The sequence below is a fragment of the Equus przewalskii genome, chromosome 9 (genome assembly GCF_037783145.1).
Source record: "Equus przewalskii isolate Varuska chromosome 9, EquPr2, whole genome shotgun sequence".
In the NCBI taxonomy this organism is placed as follows: domain Eukaryota; kingdom Metazoa; phylum Chordata; class Mammalia; order Perissodactyla; family Equidae; genus Equus; species Equus przewalskii.
The window spans coordinates 70,391,672-70,412,143 of NC_091839.1; the positions used below are offsets into that span (position 1 = coordinate 70,391,672).

Here is a 20,472-nt window from a genome sequence, read left to right on the forward strand (position 1 = left end):
CCTAAATTGTACCTTTTGCATTTGGTTTTATTAAAATTCACTTATTTACTGGAAAATAACCTGGATTTGGAATCTAGGAGGCAGGCCTGGAAAGAAATATAACTAGCTCAGTTAGGAGTCTTGGGTTTTAGTTTGATGCTCCAACTGGATGTTCTTATGCAATTAGAAAAATCGGAGAGAGACTGGGGTTAAAGATGTGGACTGGGAAGTCATTACGTGTGAAGGTCAGTCGTAAGGAAACTTCCTGGCAAGGAGGTCAGTTAAGGGAAAAATAAAAATTCTTACAAGCTGAATTTCTCCTTCAAAATAAAAATAGCTTCTCTGACTCCCATGATGGAAAGAATGCATTTTCTTAAAACTTATCTTACATGCCTTAATTGTTTAGAACTGTGTCACTGCTTTTAGCTTCTACATCTTACTTTCTGGCCATTTTAAGGAAGGATTGATCCTGTTATTAGATTGGGAGCCATGTATTAAGGATAAACAGGCTAAATATAACATCAGCTTGCTCATTACTTGTATAGCAATGCAAAGACATCACAGCTAAAGCAATGGGACAAAGGGATATTGTCTAACAGGGGCAAGAAGCTAATGGTGCCAAGGAAGGGAGTTATAAAAGTCATATGAGGACAAGATTTTAAAAAGGAAGTGGCAGTCAACAGTTCTAATGCTGCAAGTTTTAACCAAGATGATGTTAAATATGCAATTTGTTCATCTGTTCAATTTGTTCTTTAAGGAGTCAAGGGTGTATTTGAGACATTTCAGCAGAATGATAACATAGCGTCAGATTGTTTGTTAGTAGAGTGGCTTGGGTAGAGGGATAGAAACAAAAAGAGTTATAGGGACATAGGGACAAATAAATAGGGATATACGGATGTGAGAGAAATTTGTTTGTTTTTCCAAGTTAAAAGAAAGGAGGGAATAGAGAGTGGGATTTTGAAGATACAGGAGGGAGATGGCATTTAAATCTAGCAACTTTCCGGTGTACAACATTGAAAACATACTGTCGTGAGGTTCTTTCCTCTCCTACACAACCAGACATATGCATTTCCTTAAGTGTAATAATCCATTTTTAAACAGCCATGTCTTCCTGAAGCAATAGCTTGTACTTCTCTGTTAAATTAATTAAACAAGGAGGCCATCAGACTGAGGTGGTTCTAATACCTCAGCAGTCTCAGTAAGGAAACCAAAACCGAAGTCTGTAAATGCCTCAAGGTTAAGAAATTGAAACCCAAGGACAACCAATCACAAATAGCCAACTGGGCTTTGAGCTATAGCCAATCAAATAATTTCCTTGCTTCGCTTCCTCCTCGTCTCTATAAAACTCTTTCCCCTAGTGCCTGTCAGTAGAGCGCTCATAACCACTATCTGTTTGGTGGTGCCCAATTCAAATGGATTTTTGCTCAAACTCTTAAAATTTTGAATATGCCTCAGTTTACCTTTTAACATCCTGGACAAATATATTTTCCTAAACCGCTGACATTTTCTCTCCCTCTCCCTTTCTTTCTCCATTTCTCTCATCACCTTCTTCCTCTTTCTCTCCATCATCATCATCTCTCCTCCTTCTCTTTCCTTCTCTTTTCCCTCTGATCTCTGGGTACTATCCATATTAGATTACAATGATCAAGCCTTCTCCCTCTAATGAGAATCATGCAAAATTAAAATAAAGGATGGCCACAAAGCTCTTGAAGTACATCATATTCTAAAAGAGAAAACCCATTTGATTTACAATTTTGACAAAATAAAATACTTGCAGATGTTGGATATTTAGATGCTTTTAAACTGAAGAAAAACTAGGATCCTGATTTCAAAGCACTTTTGGTGAGCTAATTGTTTTACTGACTGCACAAGGAAATGACTGTCACTTTTCTAATCTACATTTGAATAGACGTAGTGTAGCTCCAATCCTTACCATTCAACATCTGAGGCATGGGCATTTTCCTTCCGCTTTTTAACATTTTTTCAATTGAAATTTTCCCATACTCATCTTTACTATTAACTAACTTCAGGATTTTAGACATGTGCACTTGTATGAAACTCTACTGAAATTGAACACTAGCATCTTTAGTTAAAATTACCTGGCTATTTCAATATTTAATAGTTTCATGACAATGTTTCTAAGTTGTCCTTTGCTGTTCCTCAACTGTAACTTTTTGAGGCAATAAGAAACACTACTGAATGCAAATAGATGTACATTTCACCTCTCTTTCTCAATGTGACCCCAATCAACCAATTTTTTCCTGGCAAAATCGCGTTGCAGATGTTTGAGCCTGGAATATTTCCAGATAGCTGGAGCTAGACCCATGTCAAATAAAGGGCATTTTATATTCTGAAACAAAATCACAAACAACTTTCGGATTCTGTTACCCATGTCAAGTATCTATATAAAAATTGGAGAATCTTATTACACTTTAATTAATAAGTACGATGTGGATATTATATTAACTGAAAAATTAATTTGCTTTCCTTTTCTTGAAAAAAGTATGTCTTAAATATAAACACAATTCCAGTGCTACACATATTAATAAGGAATGGGGAAGCAAATTTTCTGTAGATTTATAGATTCCTATAGATTTGTTTCCAAGCTAACATTCAATGAAATTAACTTTCTGGTGGCATAAGGACAGTCAAAATATCACACTACTCCAGTTGGATGACTTACTTGAATCATTATATTATAAACAACAGATCAGTGGATGAGAGATTTTAGATTGGGGATCAATACAGCAATTAGCATATCCTGACTAATTATTTAATAAACATGTGTTTCATCAAGTCAAGGTTTAGTTTTGGACACTCTTGACTATATTAGATATTCTCTTTAGCTATTTTATTGATCAATGTTAGCTGAGGAAATAATTTTAAAGTTTGTTTCACCACATTAACAGGTAGCATGTAGTGCCATGAATTACGTGCTTACTATATCATATAAGAAAAATAAACCACTTAAAAATGGCTAGAACATTCTCTCAATGTTAAAATAGAATATTTTAATCATCAGGTTTCTATCGTGTAATTGGTACAATCTATGTATATCGATGTGATATTTAAAGAATCTATGTATATTCACATGGTATTTTTTAAAAGTTGGAAATCATGCAGTCAATTTATCTTTTTGAAATATTGAAACGTGCTTAAGGTCATGAAGAATAAATTAAAATAATATGAGCTACAATTTATATAACAATTACGATGCACCATTCAAAATTCCAAGTATTCTGTGTGTATTAATTCATTCAACGCTCACAGAACTGCATGAAGCAGATACTATTATTACTTACCAAGAAGGAAACTGAGGCACAGAGAAGTGATTTTCCTAGGGTTACACAGCTGCTAATTGGTGGAGTCGGAATTCTAACTCAGTACTCTAGTCCCCAGAGACTGCATTCAATTACTTCGGTCTGGTCTTGAAGCCCACGTGTTCTTTTGTTATTCTTGTTTTGTGTTTTCCCTTATTTGTTTGTTTGCTTGCTATATATGCTTAGCAAATAACTTCTGTTTAGATCATACAAATTTTATTGAAGAATATGTGTCAGGCAGTAAGCAGGGCAACAGGGATATTAAGTTGAATAAGATAGTCCTTACCTTTGATATGCCTACAGTCCAATTAGAGAGACAGAGTTTAAAAAGTATTTTAAATGTGAATCCTAACACTATCAATATCATCATAAACTAATATTTTATACAAAAGTACTATGCTCATGACTCAGCATTCAGAGTGTAAAAAACACTACTGCATTTTCCTTTATTTATTTACGTATTCATTCTTTCATGTCAACATTCATTTAAATGTTTATTGAGCTCATACTTTGGACTAAACCCTTCTGAGCACTAGAAAAATCAAGTAAACAAAATAGACAAAGCCATTTTCCTTAAAAACCTAACAGATCAGTGGACAAGAAAGGTATTAAATAAATAATCACACCCAATAAATATATGCAACTTGTAATAAATGCCATGAGCAAAGAGCAAATAATAGAATGACAAATTATGGTTGAATGACTTGATTTACATTGAAAGTTCAGGAAACGTTCCTCTAAGGGAAGTGAATTTAAGCATAGCACTGAAAGATGTGTAAAACCTGGTCCATCAAAAAGTGGGGTATTAACATATGGTATGATTTATTATTGAACCCATCTATATGGCTAAATTTATAAATCCCAATATAAGGTCTCATTTGTTATGGTTCAAATGAGTGGCATAGAGCATTGGTATCAAGTTTGTGGATTTTTTGACCTTGAAATCTGCCACCAGCAAAAACTTGGGGCCCAACATCGAATTGCCAACTTTCTACTTTGTAAAAAAAATGGCATTTGAAAACAATGACAGAAATAATATTTGTAATTATCATCATTTCAAAAGAGAATTTTAAAACCATAAGTGTAGGAAGAATATAATTAAGAATACTTCTTTAAAATGAATAAACTTTTCATCTTTTTCCTCATTTCATGAAGAATCAACAAACTTTGATTATGACCTGAGAATCATTGGACTATAGAATCTTCTGTTTCCTTGAGGTGTTTATAAGCAGGCTGCAGTTGGGTAATGAAATGCATCCTTTTAGGTGAAGTGACCAAGAGGCCCAAACAGGCCAAGGACATTGAACAGAAAATGTGGGATTTGCGATAAGACTTGAATCAGAATTAAGAAGCACACAAAATGTCAACCATACTTGAAAACTCAGTACACAGAACTGCTAAAGTCTAAAATGTTGCATTTAGTGTATCAGTCTTCCAAGTCTCCTAAAACATACTAACATATTCATATATACACAGTCACACAGACATCTCTATACACACAGACTCACACACATATAAATATACATATACACATAACTGTTAAATGTTAAGTTTATACATTCTGATTGACTTTGGGTCTTCCCTGAACCATTTTACTCTTCTAAACTCACAGCCTGACAAACAGCACACCTGCTAACTGGGCTGAGTGCCAGCAAAAAAAAAAAAAATCAGGAAAATTAATTTCCAAGAGCAGTAGATAAATGGCATACCTCATTAGAAAATCTATTTAAAAAGCACATCAGGAGATGTCTGCAAGACTTTCATAAGAAATTGATGCTTCCTACCATCATGTCATTGCTGGCTCTCTTCTCAGATTACTGATCTTCCCTCCCAGTAATAAGATTCAAATTCAAGTTACATGTAATGAGTGCCTCCTATGTGCCAGGCACATATGTTTTGCACAGATTATCTTATCTAATTCTTAGAAAATTGTTTTGAAATAAGTATGTTTTGTAGAATGCACGCAAAAATTACCAAATATGTGTTGAACTCCCTGGTACAGCCATATAATGACTTTTCCATCTTATAGATGAGGATGCTAAGAATTTATGACCCTTGTTCTAAGGGAAGAAAAGCCAAGAGTTACCACAATTTATTCCTGTACATTCTGACCTAGAGGAAAATCATTAACATCCATTAATGCCTAAGTTTGTAGTCATTTCTTTAGAAATCCTGTCTGTTTGTGTTTATAGTTTAGAAAGAAATTTCTCTCTTTATAAATAAAGCAAAGAAGTCCGTAAGGAATTTCAACCAAAGCCCAGAAATTCTGATCCTGAAAGAGTTATTAAGTGATCAGGGCACCCCTCCATTTTCTGGAAGAGCTTTCTGGCTGAGTCTGCAGAAGCTTCGGGGCAGAGCCTCCAGTAGCCTTTGTGACTCCCTGAGCTTGATTACTATGAAGAGGGTTTTGCCCTCCCCTGTCCGCCCAACTTGAGGTTTCTGAAGACATTCATCTTCCAGGAGAAAACTAAGGGAACTGTGGATGATACCAGCTGATCAGACTCAGTTTGTGGCTGCTGTCCTGAGGCAAATATTAATAGCTCTCCATTTCACTTGCACAAGTGTCCTGTTTTGGATGATAAATTATACAGTCATCCTCTGTGGTAGCTTTGTATCCTGTCAAATCACTAAACTGAAACTACACTTCCCAGAATTCCCTTACGTGTATGTTTCAGATAACAGTTGGGCACAAGAGAAATTTGTGTGAGTTTGGGAAGGCCAAAAAAAAGGTAATAGCCATCATTTATTCTCTGAAGGCTGGTGTAGGGCAGGTGCTGTCGCACTCATGCACATCGTCACCGATATGCTGGCTGACCTTGGTGCGCTGCAGCTGCCAGCAGCACCTCCTCCAGTTCCCGCTGGACCGCCTCCTTCAAATCCTGGCCAGGTGGTGTGCATTCCGTGGTGGAAGGCACTGATTTATCCTGCTGCTCACCCACATCATGGTAATTTGAGGGGGTGAGAGTCAAATGAGGGTTCTAGTTTGTCCTTGTCAGTTCCAGTTTGTCCTTAGCCTCCCCTACTCTATTTCCATCTGCCCTTCCCAATGATGGGGTTCAGGACATGCTACCCCAAAATATGGCACCTTGGCAAATTGAATATTTTGAATGGAAGGAATTTGAGAAGAAGGACTTTCCGATGCTTCCCTGAAGCAGGTCAAAAGACCCTCATGTGAGAGGTGCCCTACATATACCCGAAGGAAATGAATATCCTTATCCCCAAGATGCCCAGAGCAATCTGAATGAACAGGCCTTGCTGTTTCCCTCAACTTACTACACCTAGCTCATATCCTTTTTTATCCTGTCACATTTTTCCACTGCTTTCCACTTTTCATCAAACCTAGCATAAAAATGCTCAGATTTAACTGCTTCTTAAGGTCTTCATTTCCTTATCAAGGCTCCTTTATCACATAAAACTTATATTAAATAAATCTGAATGCTTTTCTCTTGTTACCTTGTCTTTTGTTAGAGGGACTCCAGTCAAGAACTTAAAAAGTAGAGGAAAAATATATTTTTCCTCCTCTATACCAACTTCCACTCTACCGACTTCTGACCCAAGGTGACAGCCTTACCTAGACTGCTTAAGCAGCTCCCATTAATGCATGAGCCATATAATAAATCCCCTATCTACATCAGTCATAGTGATTCTACTCTGATGAAACACTCATAGATGAGCCGTAGTAGTTTTTTTTTTTTTTTTGAGGAAGAGTAGCCCTGAGCTAACATCTGCCACCAATCCTCCTCTTTTTGCTGAGGAAGGCTGGCCCTGAGCTAACATTCATGCCATTCTTCCTCTAGTTTATATGTGGGACGCCCGTCACAGCGTGGTTTGACAAGCGGTGCATAGGTCTGCACTCAAGATCCCAACCCGCAACCCAGGCCACTGAAGCAGAACGTGTGACCTTAACCACTGCACCACTGGGTCAACCCCCATAGTACTTTTTGAATAGTGTTTGGACACTATATTTAGTAAGAAATGAGAGTAGGTGAAATCTCTTTTCTAGGATCTGTTTTTTAAGTGTTCTAAAATTTGTCTTATTTAATAAGAAGCAGCAAAGTCACAGGTTTTGCAGACCAGAAAGCAAGGTGCTGACCCTATTTCACAGACAAGGAAATATAAGTGCCTAGTCATGCTAGCTTGTAGGTTATAGAGCTGGCTGTGAACCCAAGTCTTCCGAAAGAAGCACATAAAAGCCAATTCTACATGTGCCTCACAAGTAGAATATATACGGCTCAATCAGAGGAAATTCAGAAAATAAGGAATTGTGAAGGTTGCCCCACAGAGAATCATTCTTCTCAATCCAGTACAGTACTTGCTTATGAAAATAGATTTTCATTTCTCTAGGAAGAATTTTTTAAAGGCTTGAAAGCATTTACCTTCTTTTCTAAAGTGAAGAGAGTAATTTAGAGCCAAGGACAGCTGCCCTGACTGGCTTTCAGAGTTATTGCCAGTGTGCTTTCTTCTACCACTAGCCTTGTTTTTTAAACATTAACAATATGTATTACAAAGACTATTATGTAGTACAAAAGACTCATCATGATGATAATATTAATCTGTAGTAAATAGATCATTCAAATTTTAATTAGCAAAAGGTATTTGAACTTCTTACTTGAAGAATTTATATATTTTTCCATTAGAATTTCAGCTTTGTGATTATTTTTTTCACTTCAAACCATTGGAGAATATTTCTCTTCCTAGATATGGCCTCATGAAGCCAGTCATCCCAAGGCATCATCTTTTTCCATTCATCTGTTGTAATTACAATACCTCTTTGTCAGCTAGAGTATTGTATGGTACTTCCTTATATCTAGGTATTTATTTAAAGATGTGTAACTTGGCAAATAATACTCTGAGAGTAAAATATGTAGTAGCCAGCCTCCAAATTGGCCCTCAACTATACTTGCCTGCTGGTATTCACACCACTATGTGGTCTCTTCTGAAATTTAATAGGGTTGACCTGGGTAACCAAGAGGATTTTGCAAAAACAACAGTGTGTGATTTCCAAGTCTAGGTCACAAGAGGCATTGTGGCTTCTGCCTTGCTCTCTCCTTGATCACTCGCTCTAGGGGGAGTCAGTTGCCATGCTCTGAGGACACACTAGCATAACTTCACAGCCAAATGAGCGAGACATCTTGCCAATGGTTCCACTACCCCAGAAAATCTTTCAGATGTCTGCAACCCCAGTCAATGTCTTTACTGCAACCTCAAGATACACCATAAGCTAAGGCCACCCACCTAAGCCATTCCCAATTTCCTGACCAGCAAACACTATGGAGTAATAAAAGTTTATTGTTGTTTTAAACCTCTTACTTTTGAGGTAATTTATTATCCAGCAATAAACTGTCATTAAAAAATATGGCAAGTAACATCTCATCTTCTAAATATTTTTATCACTTTTTCATTCTCATTTTATTAAATGCATTTATTAATTTTTAAAGTTGGTCAAAAACTGGATAAAATAAAAATTTTTATAATAAATATTTGTTTCTTCATAATATAAGAAATTATTTCAAAATAAAAATATCGGCATTACTCATTCTTTTAAGAAATGTGTATCGGAAAACCTACTATATGACATGTACATAGATGGATAAGACAGTCCTTTCCTTGGATAAGTTTGAGTTTCTGAGTGCGATGGACAAGTAAACAGATACTTATAATCCAGTGTGTTAACTGCTGTTAATACAAGTGCCCACAGGTACTCAGGGAATGAAAGCACTGAACAGTGAATTTTCCTTAGGAAATCTGAGAATGTTTCACCAAAAATGGACATAGGTCTAGAAGGATAAATTCATCCTTCAAGAAAATTGAGGAATGAGTCTCTACAGGTGATATGAATATTTACACAGCGTTTGTGACAAACCAGGTCCTGTTTTAAGCACACAAATAATATTAACTTATATAAATCTCTTAACAGTCTTATTACATAGGTACTATTGTTATCCTCACTTTATAGATGGTGAAACTGAGGCAAAGAGAGGCTAAGTGACTTTCCAATATTGCACAGCTAGGAAGTTTTAAGATCTGGATTTACTACCGGGGAAATTCACTGAAATTCACATTCTTAACTACTTGTCTACACTCTCTGCTCTAAGAGGCGAGCGAGGGAGGACAGTATGAGCAGAGGCAGTAAGGAGAGAGACTATATGTTTTCCTAGAGGAAAAGAACAGGGAACAATAGTGGGAACTATGGCTGGAAAACAGGGTGCGTGAGCTGAATTACAAGATGAAAGTAAAGGGGTGCGCCAAGGACTTGAATTCCACGCCAAGGCATTTGTACTGTGGCAATAGGAAAACTTGATGAAATTTATGTTTTATGAAGATACCTTTGGAGCAACGTTAAAGGGGACAGACTGGCTAAGGGAGACAAGAAGAAATTGCATTAGTCCCCTCAAAAGAGAACCAAGGTCTGAAGTATAGTAATGGAGATGGTGGTAATAAGAGGAGGGAGCCAATTTATGAGACATATGAGGGTTAGCTGGCGTAGGGTATGGTGACCGATCAGGCACCGAGCAGATCTGAAAGATGACTTGCAGATTTCTTTTTGCAGGGAATGGATAGATGGTTAGGTCACTAATAAACAGAGAAAACTGGAGGAGGAGGCCTTACGTAGAAGATGTGTGCAATAAACTCTTCTTGAAAGAAGAAATGAAGTAGTAGTAATAGAGAGGCTATTGTTTTCCGTATCAGATGAAATGCCAGTAACATAGGCATCATCCACAGCACCTAATTACAACAGTCCAAGCAAGCTCTACTATGGACTGTCAGTGTGTCTTATGTTTAAGTAACCTAATCCAAAAGTCTAATTATAGGTAGCTGCTCATTTTATGAAATAATTAAAAACAAATTGCTTTCAACAGTAATTTCTGTAGTGCACTTACTAAATTATTAACTTTACAAATATTAGATTTACATGCAATTCTTAAAATATGGCTACTATGAAAATGAACCAGCCATATATTATGATCATATTTGTATCTAAAATTTAAATGAATGAAATTGTAAAAAGGGAAAGAATAGATGAAATTTCACAGCCAATAGGGACTCAAGGGAGTTGAAATCTCTTAGAGTAATGTAACCAACTGTTTTTCACTTAAAATTCTAGGTCATAATTTTATATTCTAGGCATTTCAATTGTATATTCTTTTAAGTACCTACATTACACAAGATATCAAAAGTAGTGCCCATTTAGAGCAGAGGTCTGTGGCTCTGGACAATTAGCCCTTTTGCTTTGGTTAATACCATAGAACTTATCTCTATCTGTTAGATGATGCTCACTTTAGCCCAGCTGCCAATGGTGCAGCGGGCAGAGTCATCTCAATGACACCCCCATGTTAATAAACCCAAATGATGCAGTTTTATGACTGATTTATACTTGTATTTCTTTTAACATAGCAACTTCCTGGCACATATAGTAGGTTCTTGATAAATAATTGCTGAATGAGTAAAATGCCATAAATGAGAAGTAGAGAATCCTTGAGTTTATAGAATGCAATTTATAGTATTTACGGTTTCTGGGTCTTACTGATTCCACTCCAACTGGAGAAAGAAGGGGGGGCTAGGAGGTACAAATCTGAACAAGCACATTAGGAGGTTAATGAAATGTTTCTGCTGGTGGTAAAAAGTGATAAGCATAAATTTATTCATTTATTCATTTAATATTTATTGAGCACCTGACTGATTCCTTCCCTCAAGGATCTCGGTCAATACAGTGTGTCGGATGTGGAAACAGACAAATATAATATAAAAATATAAAAAGACTATGAACAAAGAGATGAATAATATGCTCAGAGATTGAACAGACCATAATGAAAATCTGTCTTTCCTCACTTGAGTTATTCCTATTTCACTCCAAATCCGTAAGAACACATGGTCATTCAAGATGTAATATCTCATTACAAGTCATTCTGGGAAAATCCTTTTAACACTCTTTATTTTCAGGAACTCGAAATAGGATGTTTCGATAGGAGGAGCAAAGAGAATGTCTGGAAAGAAAGCTTGGAGCCAGATGGTAGAGGGACTTAAAATTACTTTAGACAATTTTCCATTTGTTCAAAAGTTTTGTGTTTGGTTGGGTTTGGTTTTATATTGCCAAGGGTAAAACCTACAAGTCATTATTTATTACCAGTTGATAAGTCCCAGTTCCGAAACTAAATATCCACCCAAGCTTTTTAATCATTATCTCTGTGAAACTGTAATATTCCACCTTTTTTCAGCTCTACAAACACAGAAATCTACTTCATCTGAAATCAGTGAGTACAACAGCTAAAGAAGAAGAAAAGGAAGAAGCAGACAAGAGAACTGGAATTCAGTGACCCTCAAGCACAAGATGGGGTGAGCAGGAACAAAGCCAGAAGTGGGGAGAACATTGCTTCCTTCATTGAAAAGCCAAATTTCATGGATCTTACCTGACAAGTTTCTGTAATCCACTAAATCAAACATAACAACGGCAACAGCTGACCATGTGATTATCAGAGCAACGACCAGAAGCCAGGCTGCTGGGGAGCTGAATGTTGTCACTATGTCTTCTGTGACGGTCCTCTTCAGCACTTTTCCAGGGGACTTGGGCACAGATCCATTTTTGCTGTCTATCACAGTTGTGGTAGTAGATGCATTTCCTAATCAAACATTCAGAAAGGAGAATTACAACCTAGAAATTCACATCAAATATTGATGACCACAAAAAAACACTATGTAAGTGTATGCAAGTTATTTATACCATTTTCTATAGTAGAACACACTTCTTTCGTGGCAGGGCCATACCTCCCTGCCCGCTGCCACTACCGCATGGTCTCTTCCTCAGCACTTACCTTCCACTCTGAAACCCAAATGTGCTTATAATAAGCATTCATCATCTCCCAAGGTCCATGAAGTTTGCCATCAGGTCATAAACCTGGTCATCACCTTGAGTTCATTTTTCTTCCCCCTTACCACCTTCTATGCCTACTACCACCAAAGGCAATGGGTTTTTGGGTCACCTTTTTTTTTTTTTCAGAACTATATCTTATTTATTGTTTTGCCATCAGTAATTATTGTAGTGCCTGGTACATAAAAGGTACTCAAATGATTCTTAGACTTCACTTTCGAAAGAATATGAGAAGGAAACCATGAATTGAAACCTTTAATATCCACGGATACATTTTAGCAAATTTCCAAATAAATTCATGTTCATTATAGAGAATTTGATTTGGGTCACCTTTTTAATACATTTTTCTCCTATTTAGATTCATATCTCAGTTTGAACGTAACAAAAAAAACATCTGGAGGAGGAACAAAATCAGTAATGAAATGCTTCAAATGGATGTAACTCCCTCTGGATATCCTGGTTTAACAGCATAACTAACCCTGCTATTGAGACCATTCATTTTTATTTGCAGAGGGGCACAGATCTAAGAGAATACTGATGGAAAATCTTATTATATCCAGTAACTTTTTATTGCTGCTTTCAAGAGTCTACACGTACATAACAGAAAATTCAAAAAATATAAAAAAATAGCAAAACAGTTATTTGTAATCTCATTATTCAGAAACAACTACTGTTAACATGTTCTACTTACATGTAATTTTCTGTGCATACATATACGGATATAAATATATCTTATTTGCTTTTGACAAGTCATCATCACAGTAACCTTTATGTTTTTTACTAGGCGATAAATAATACAATAAATATCCATGCTCTCTTGCCATACATATTCCTTCAAATACCACTCAAGTGCATGGCATGTCATTTTGTGGCTGTGCATAATTTAGTCAAAAAGCTTTCTACCTAGGGACATAGCAGAAGTTTTCTCAGCTCACATTATCAATTATTCCATCAGGAGAAATTCTGAAATATAGACTTTCTAGGACAAATAACATAACTTTTGGTTTTTTTTAGAATATATGCGTGTATTTGAAAATTAGTCTACTTTCAAAAACTGTATATGCCAGCAGTCTAGGTTTCCCTATCCTTGGCAATAATAGGTATTTCCAGTGTTTAAAATCTTTGCAGTCACATTAGAGGAAAATGCTGCTTCATTTGCAACTTTTTGATAACTGGAAATGAGTTTTTTATATGTTTATCTTTTCTTTGCATTTTTTGTGAATCTTTTGTCCATTTTTCTATAATCCTCTTTTCGGCAGTTTATAAAATTGTGTACACATATACATTTATATTTATATATCTGTATGGATGTATGTGTATATGTATGTTTGTATAGACATAGATGTATGTGTGTACATGTATATGTATTTATATATGCATGTGTACCTACATGTATGTGTACATATATATGATAGCACCTTATCTGACGTTTATATTGCAATTTTTTTCTGCAGCTATTTAACTTTCTATTTTTACAGTATTTTCATGTACAGAATGAACATTCTAAAATAGAATAACTCTTTTATTTTTCTCTTATAAGTTTTCCACCTTGTATGGCTAGAAAGCCCCTTTTAATCGAGAGTAGGCATATCTGATTATTTTGACAACCCTTGACTCATAGAAAGTTGAATCTGGAGCAAACTTAGACATCACCTGAAACAACTATTTCATGTTACATTTAAGAACAATTGAAGACCAACCAGGTCAGTGACTTTTATAGCATTTTCAATCTCAAATTACATAGATGTACAGTAAATAATTGAGTCCTAAAGAGAAAAAAATATCCCTAACAATCTGAATATTTTGGCAAAATCACAGCTTAACAACATATTTCATATGTTTTAAATACGGACCTCATTGTCTAGAATAATTGAAAAGTTTTTCTTTTTATTATTTATTTATTTATGAGGATGTTTTTGCTGAGGAAGACTGGCCCTTAGGTAACATCTGTTTCCAATCTGCCTCTTTTTTTGTTTTTGCTTGAGGAAGATTAGGCCTGAGCTCACATCTGTGCCATTCTTCCTCTATTTCGTGTGTGCGCCACCATAGCATGGCCGACAACTAGTGTAGGTCCACACCCGGGAGCCAAACCCTGAGCTGCCGAAGTGGAGTGCGCCAAACTTAACCTCTGTGCCACAGGGCGGCCCCTAGAATAATTTAAGATTTACACATCAAGAAAGAGAAAATTTGATTCATCATAGTCTGATATTCATAATTAAATGTTTTCAATTTTACTATTTATCATTAAATTACACTTCCAAATTAAGAAAAAGCAAACTCTAAATTTTCAAACTTCTTTAACATTTTTCACAAAATAAATTTTACCTAACTGGAAAGACTTCTTCTAGTTACTCTTGGAATGTGCAGAAAAATAATTGAAAGCTTTTAATCTTTTAAAACCGAAGGGAATTCTTTGTTCTCCTTGAAGGCCTCCGAATAGAACTGAAATGCCTCCCTCCCGTCTTTCTGCCTCTTGCTCTACCGTCCACAGTTCTTCCTTTCAGGTAGGGCTAGGTTTTTCATGGAAACGGTAAAGCAAAAAAGTTATGCCATGGGTTTCAGAGACAAGAGAGATTGGGATTCACTCTCGGCTCCTGCCTGGATTAGCTGATTGGCTGGAAGTTCACCTCTGAACGAGAAGCACCTTTATCTAAGGCATGAGGTTGGTAAGCCTCCATTTACAGGTTTACGATGGTGGAGAAATAACCCATACCAACTGCTGGGCCTTTTTCCTGCTATGTGGAATTATTCAGCAAGTGGCAATATAACAGCTACTAAACTACAGCATCATTCTCTTCACCAGCATCGTTACTATTACCACCACTTGCACAGCTACTGCTTTGACTGTGACTAGAACTGCTACTGTCATTACAAGGAAAGGCTAGAAGGCAGGATTAACCTTAGAAACAAAGGTTGAGGGACGGAATCTTCAACAAATGCAGGCTTTTATTTCCACTTAAGAAGCACACACATTGGGCTAAGATATTTTCAGGAAACCAAAAAAGCATGCTGTGACTCCCTTGATGTCTTTCCTAATCAATTAATTTATTTCCTGTAATACAGAAAAAGAGGGACGCATACTGTGATTTATTCATACTAATGGAGGCTGTTTTGCCCCATTAACAAAATTAAGAGAGATGATCTATAACAAAGTTATTTTGTTATAGTACAAATGTCATCAGTGTAATTGAAATTTTTAAACTAGAAAGATAAAATTTTGAACCTTCAAATATATGGGTACACAGCGTGGTTATATATAAATTCAGTTTATAAGACAATGTTTAGTTGTTGAGGGAAGAAATGCAAATACTCCATGCAAAATTAAGTACTCTAGTTAATAAAGTTTGACTCTTTTTATTTGTTTCTTTAGCCATAAAATATATGATATAACATTCTATGACTGATTAGGGAAAAGAAAATCAAATACATTCAAGTGTATATATTAGTAGATATTAATAATAACCAAACACAATGAATGGAACTATTTTTTCAATGACAATGGTGAATCTAGGCCCATATCTTTAAAAGATTAAAAAGCTGATAAGGAACGTCAGTGGTAAAATAATTTAATTAAGATTTTAAAACAACTTTAGGTAATAAATTAACAATAGTGACAATGAATCTCCTTTCTTTTCTAAAAAACTATGTGAATACATATCCCAAGTTCATGAACTCAATTTAGTTGAAATGATAGCAAGATGGAAAAATATCTTTAAAAAGCAGATTTCACAGACTGCACTTGAGATGGTGCTCAAAGAAGGAAAAATTAGAAAGAACTCATATCATATCCTCTCATTGATTTTTGTGCCAAATTCGCATCGCTGCTAATGGCAGTTCTGAAATAGATGAATGATAGGCGTGCTTTGAAACGCAATTTAAGACCCAAGTGGGGCTACAAGTGAAGTAAACCTTTAGAATAATGATTTGCAGGAGAGGAAGTCAATCATAAGCGTTTAGGAGAGGCCCACCTGAAAGTTGATATGTTGCTAATCTTGAGTTTTTTAACTTCTGGAAGGCTTCCTATCACGCTATGTAGAGGACACTGGAAGAATTGCCTTCGTACTTCAGATTCACTTCAGTGAATTGTGTATTAAAGAGTATTTCTGTGGACAATATCATACACACCTGCTTGGTATCTTGAAACCGAAAAAATACACTGACTGAGATTTGATACAAATTAGTTGAATCCTGGTCAAACTTTTAAAAGGTAGAAAATTTTTAAAGGAACAAGAATTTCTATATTTTTTTCTTTTTTTGATCAGAAAAATGAGACATTATATAAATTCAGGAAATAATGCAAGATTAGAGTTAAAACATGACTCAATTTTTTTAAAGAACTGATATTAATATGAATTCCAAATTTTATTTCACCTTATAATCCTGTCAAAAAAATCATGATACAATATTTTAAATAGATGAAAGTGATAAAATTAACACTAAATTATTTTTTTAATTTTTCCTTTTTTTGTCTTCATCTCCTCAAAATTCCCACTTAAGAATTAATCAAAACTCAAAGGTGATGAAAATATATTCTGAGTATTCAATTGCAAAACCATAAGCAATTTGAAAGTAAGCTGAAGGTTATCTTGTTTAAAGAAAATCATGTGTTGCCTTTCTTACGGAAACACACTAAGTTGTACCTTTCATTTTCCATTCAAATTTACTGCAGAAGCCACACAGAGCCATGAGGGATAAAAATTGAGGGGAAATAAATTGCCTTCCCGGACAGCTGGTCAAGATAAATGCAAAGAACAGAGTGTATAATGTGAGATTAATTAATGTTCGAGAAGCACTTTGAAGATGACAAGAGCTAGTTATTGATATGGTGGAAAAAATGAGAGGTAAGTATTACTGAGCGATTTGACATGGGTGATGCTTCTTGAAAGTCAGTATCTCAGAATTAGAGCAGGCAACTAGGATATGCGACAGTACTTTCTATGACTACTTTTTAATTCCATTCCTTTTGATTTCATACAAATTATTTTGATGGCCAGATAGCCAGAATCAGCTTCAAAAGAAGTAGAGATCTGGCTGAAAGGCCATGTAAGTCTGCCCCATAAAGTAAAGTGAGGGGCTGCCGATGTAGGGGTCCCAAAGACCAGCTTCACAGTCAGGTCACGCATCGACGAATAAATCGGAAGCCTCCTGAAAGAAGTCACTTAACCTCATCATGCCTTATTAATCAGATTAATCTTGCAATGGCCATTTTTACCTGCAATTGGGAATTACATTGCTAATATAATTTTGGAATGGCATATATTTTTATAATGCCATTGATAGTATATACTCCCTCTTTCTCCTTTGCTGTCTAATTCTTGAAGGAAAAATACAGTGTTAGAGTACTCCACAAAGCACATCACATAGTGAAATGCAAAATTCATAATTAATGCTTTATTTAATGAGGATATAATGTTTTATTTATACCATTCTAGAATATAGGTGTCTTTCTTGAGCATCCTGGAAGAAATTGCATTGCCAGTGTCCCATAGGCATTATACTGGGCAAGAGTGCAGGTAAGAATGGCCATTGCTATATTTTGTAAGTGTTCCAGAAAATATGCACGTAAGTAAGAGTTTTGGAGAAAGTCTACTGAAAGAATCTTTGGGCAAATAAAGTTGAAAAGTGAGAAATGTGTCTTTTAACTTACATATTTTATCAATTTTAGTGTTTGCAGAATGTTTATGTATCATATACATAGAAATCTGTGAAATTAAATTGTGTTTTTCTACAAGTGTATATAAACTGAATGAAAATAGATTTTGAGAGGCAAGATAAACCATGACAAGTCCCCAAAACAATCTTTATCAAAATAATCCTACATATTCTAATGGATCATATATATATAAAATACTGATAAACCATAAGAAATAACTAGAGTAATTTTTAGATAGATCCAGAGTCTAGGCACTTAAAAAAAAGAAACAATAACTATTCACTCTCTTTCAAGGTAAAAATTACTTTTGTCTCAAACCAGAAACTAATCCCCTGTCAATTTCAATGAAAGCCGTAAATTGCCACCTTTTCTCCCAAATATTTGAGATGTGATCGTTGTAATCATATATCAGAGAATGATTTGGCCAACTAATCTACCTGCTGAGGTGAAGAAATATATACCTATATTTTACACTATTTAGAGCTCCTTCCTACCTACCCACTCCCTCCACTTCCAGCAAGTGATTTTTTTTTTCTAGTTGTGGTACTAGAAGGTGAACACTGACCTAATCCCTAGACGTAGGACTGGCCCTTTAAGAGAAGCCTGACCATTCAGAACACTTCCTCTTACTTGTAACTGTGAGGGATGGAGCAGAGTTCTCCACATTTTTTGTGGAACTACTGGGAACAGTCTCTTTCTGCTGGGGTTGCTGAGTGGTGGGGTCTAGCAGTGGCTCTCTAGCCCACCAGGTGGAGAGTCAGCTGCAAGAGGGAAAGTGGCAGGGTCCAGATGCCACTGTGTGGGGTCATGGAGCCAGCTGTGTTTAGAGGCAGATTTCTCTCTGGATTTTCCAGTTACATGAGAATACATAAACTACCTTGATTTGGCTGCGACCATATTACTAGTCATCATGAGTTCTGACTGACGCTCTTACTCCCACTAGGAATGTAAATAATTATTCTTCTCCATCTGTTTGTATCATGAGGAGTGATCAGTCAGGATGATCCAAATACCCAAATTATTTTCATTTTTGAAAAATAAATCTCAAATCTCACTCTTGTTTCTCAAGTGGCTGCATTGACATGGTCCTAAATGCAATGAGGTCTTTGGGGGTTTGCAAGGTCAGTTTCTGACACTGAGGTGCCCTTTCCAGGAAGAGCTTGCTCATGTTCTGGGTGAATGAGAGGCAGGATCTCCTTTGCTGGGCAGTGGTCCCTCGCTGTGACCTGCTGGCCCACTTTCCTGCCGTCCTGGCTGCAAAGGAATAGATGTCTCTTCTCATACTAGCTCCTGTCAGGCCAGTTTTCCTCTATCTTTTAAACTTTTCATTTTCAACTTAGTAGTTACTCCGCATTCAGAATACTAGTCTTTCTACAAATAGTACACTGAATTTTAAGGTGAAAAGCAATGATGAGTGCACAACTAGAATTCATTTATTGAAACAAAATGCATTAAACTCATAAACCATTACAGGTAAAATGCATTGTGTTTTACCCATCGAAAGAGGGCAAGGATTTATGATGAATTCTTTTTTTTCTATTAAAAAACAGCTTTATTAAAACTCCACTGTTAAAATCCAACTCCTCTTTCAAGAATTATCTCAATGTCAACTCCTTAATGATATGTTCTTGGTCTTTTGAGATGAACACTGTTGTTCTTACCTGTAATGCTATAGCATTTTTTTGATAAATACAGTGACCTGAATAAAACCAGCCAGACTTTTTTAGCCCTTGGTTTTTCAGCAATGCTTGAATTTGGGAGCAAGTCATCTCTCCTTTCATAGCTCTTAGCACAGCACTTTTTACACAGGAGGCCCCAAGAAATACTTATTAAATGATAAAACTTCGTAAGTTTTACTAAAGGCGGCCAGCTAAAATAAAAGTGTCATGTTAAATAACCTCAATGTTTCTGCATGTAGAAAGGTGTGCAGCATATAGTGACATCTAACCAGAGGAATAAATTAAATACAAAACAAAATACAGTTTTGCGACATGAGAAAGCTTGAAATGAGAGATAGGCTACTGATGGAAGTAAAAGCACATCTGTTCAGGTGCATCTTATAAGTAGTAAGAAGTTTAGCTGGTCAAGATTATTAAGGCTACAACAGAGGAAAGATTAGTGAGGTGGAGAGAAAGATATGCAATCTCTTTGAAAAAAAGTATATATTTGCTAAATAATGTCAATAATTAAGCAGAGACACTCCTTTCCAATGAGGCAGTTAGAACTAGCATCTCAGATGTTATTAGTGTTGTTAAATCTCCAAAAGGTACCAACAGCTGGGAGAGGTTTCTACAACCAGCTTGAGCAGAGTAAATAGAAAGGTGAATAAAAATGCTGATGATCAACTTACAAATGTGTGATGATGCATTTTCTTAGTCCGCTGGGGCTGCCATAACAAAATTCCACAGACTGGATGTCTTAAACAACAGAAGTTTATTTTTTCACAGCTCGGGAGGCTGGAAGTCCCAGATCAAGGTGACTGCATGGTTGTATTCTGGCGAGGACTCTCTTCCTGGCTGCAGGAAGGTTGCCTTCTCACTGTGGTGCCCTCACATGGCAGAGAGAGAACCTGCAAGCTCTCTACCGTCTCATGTTTTAAGGGAACTAATCCTATCGTGAGAGCTCCACCCTCATGACCTCATCTAAACCTAATT

The 20,472-nt window shown here is 36.1% G+C and overlaps 1 protein-coding gene across 50 annotated transcripts in view; it reads right to left on the reverse strand.

Annotated features, from left to right (window-relative positions):
- TRDN (triadin) overlaps positions 1-20,472 on the reverse strand; it is a 393,603-nt gene that overhangs the window by 329,082 nt on the left and 44,049 nt on the right. For all 50 annotated transcript variants that reach the window (XR_011522089.1, XR_011522078.1, XR_011522083.1 and 47 more), the window contains exon 2: positions 11,708-11,917. Coding sequence is in view for 31 of the 50 variants with exons in the window: in XM_070556944.1 (XP_070413045.1) it covers positions 11,708-11,917 (210 nt within the window). In the remaining 19 variants the exon portion in view is untranslated. The remainder of the gene's footprint in view (positions 1-11,707; positions 11,918-20,472) is intronic.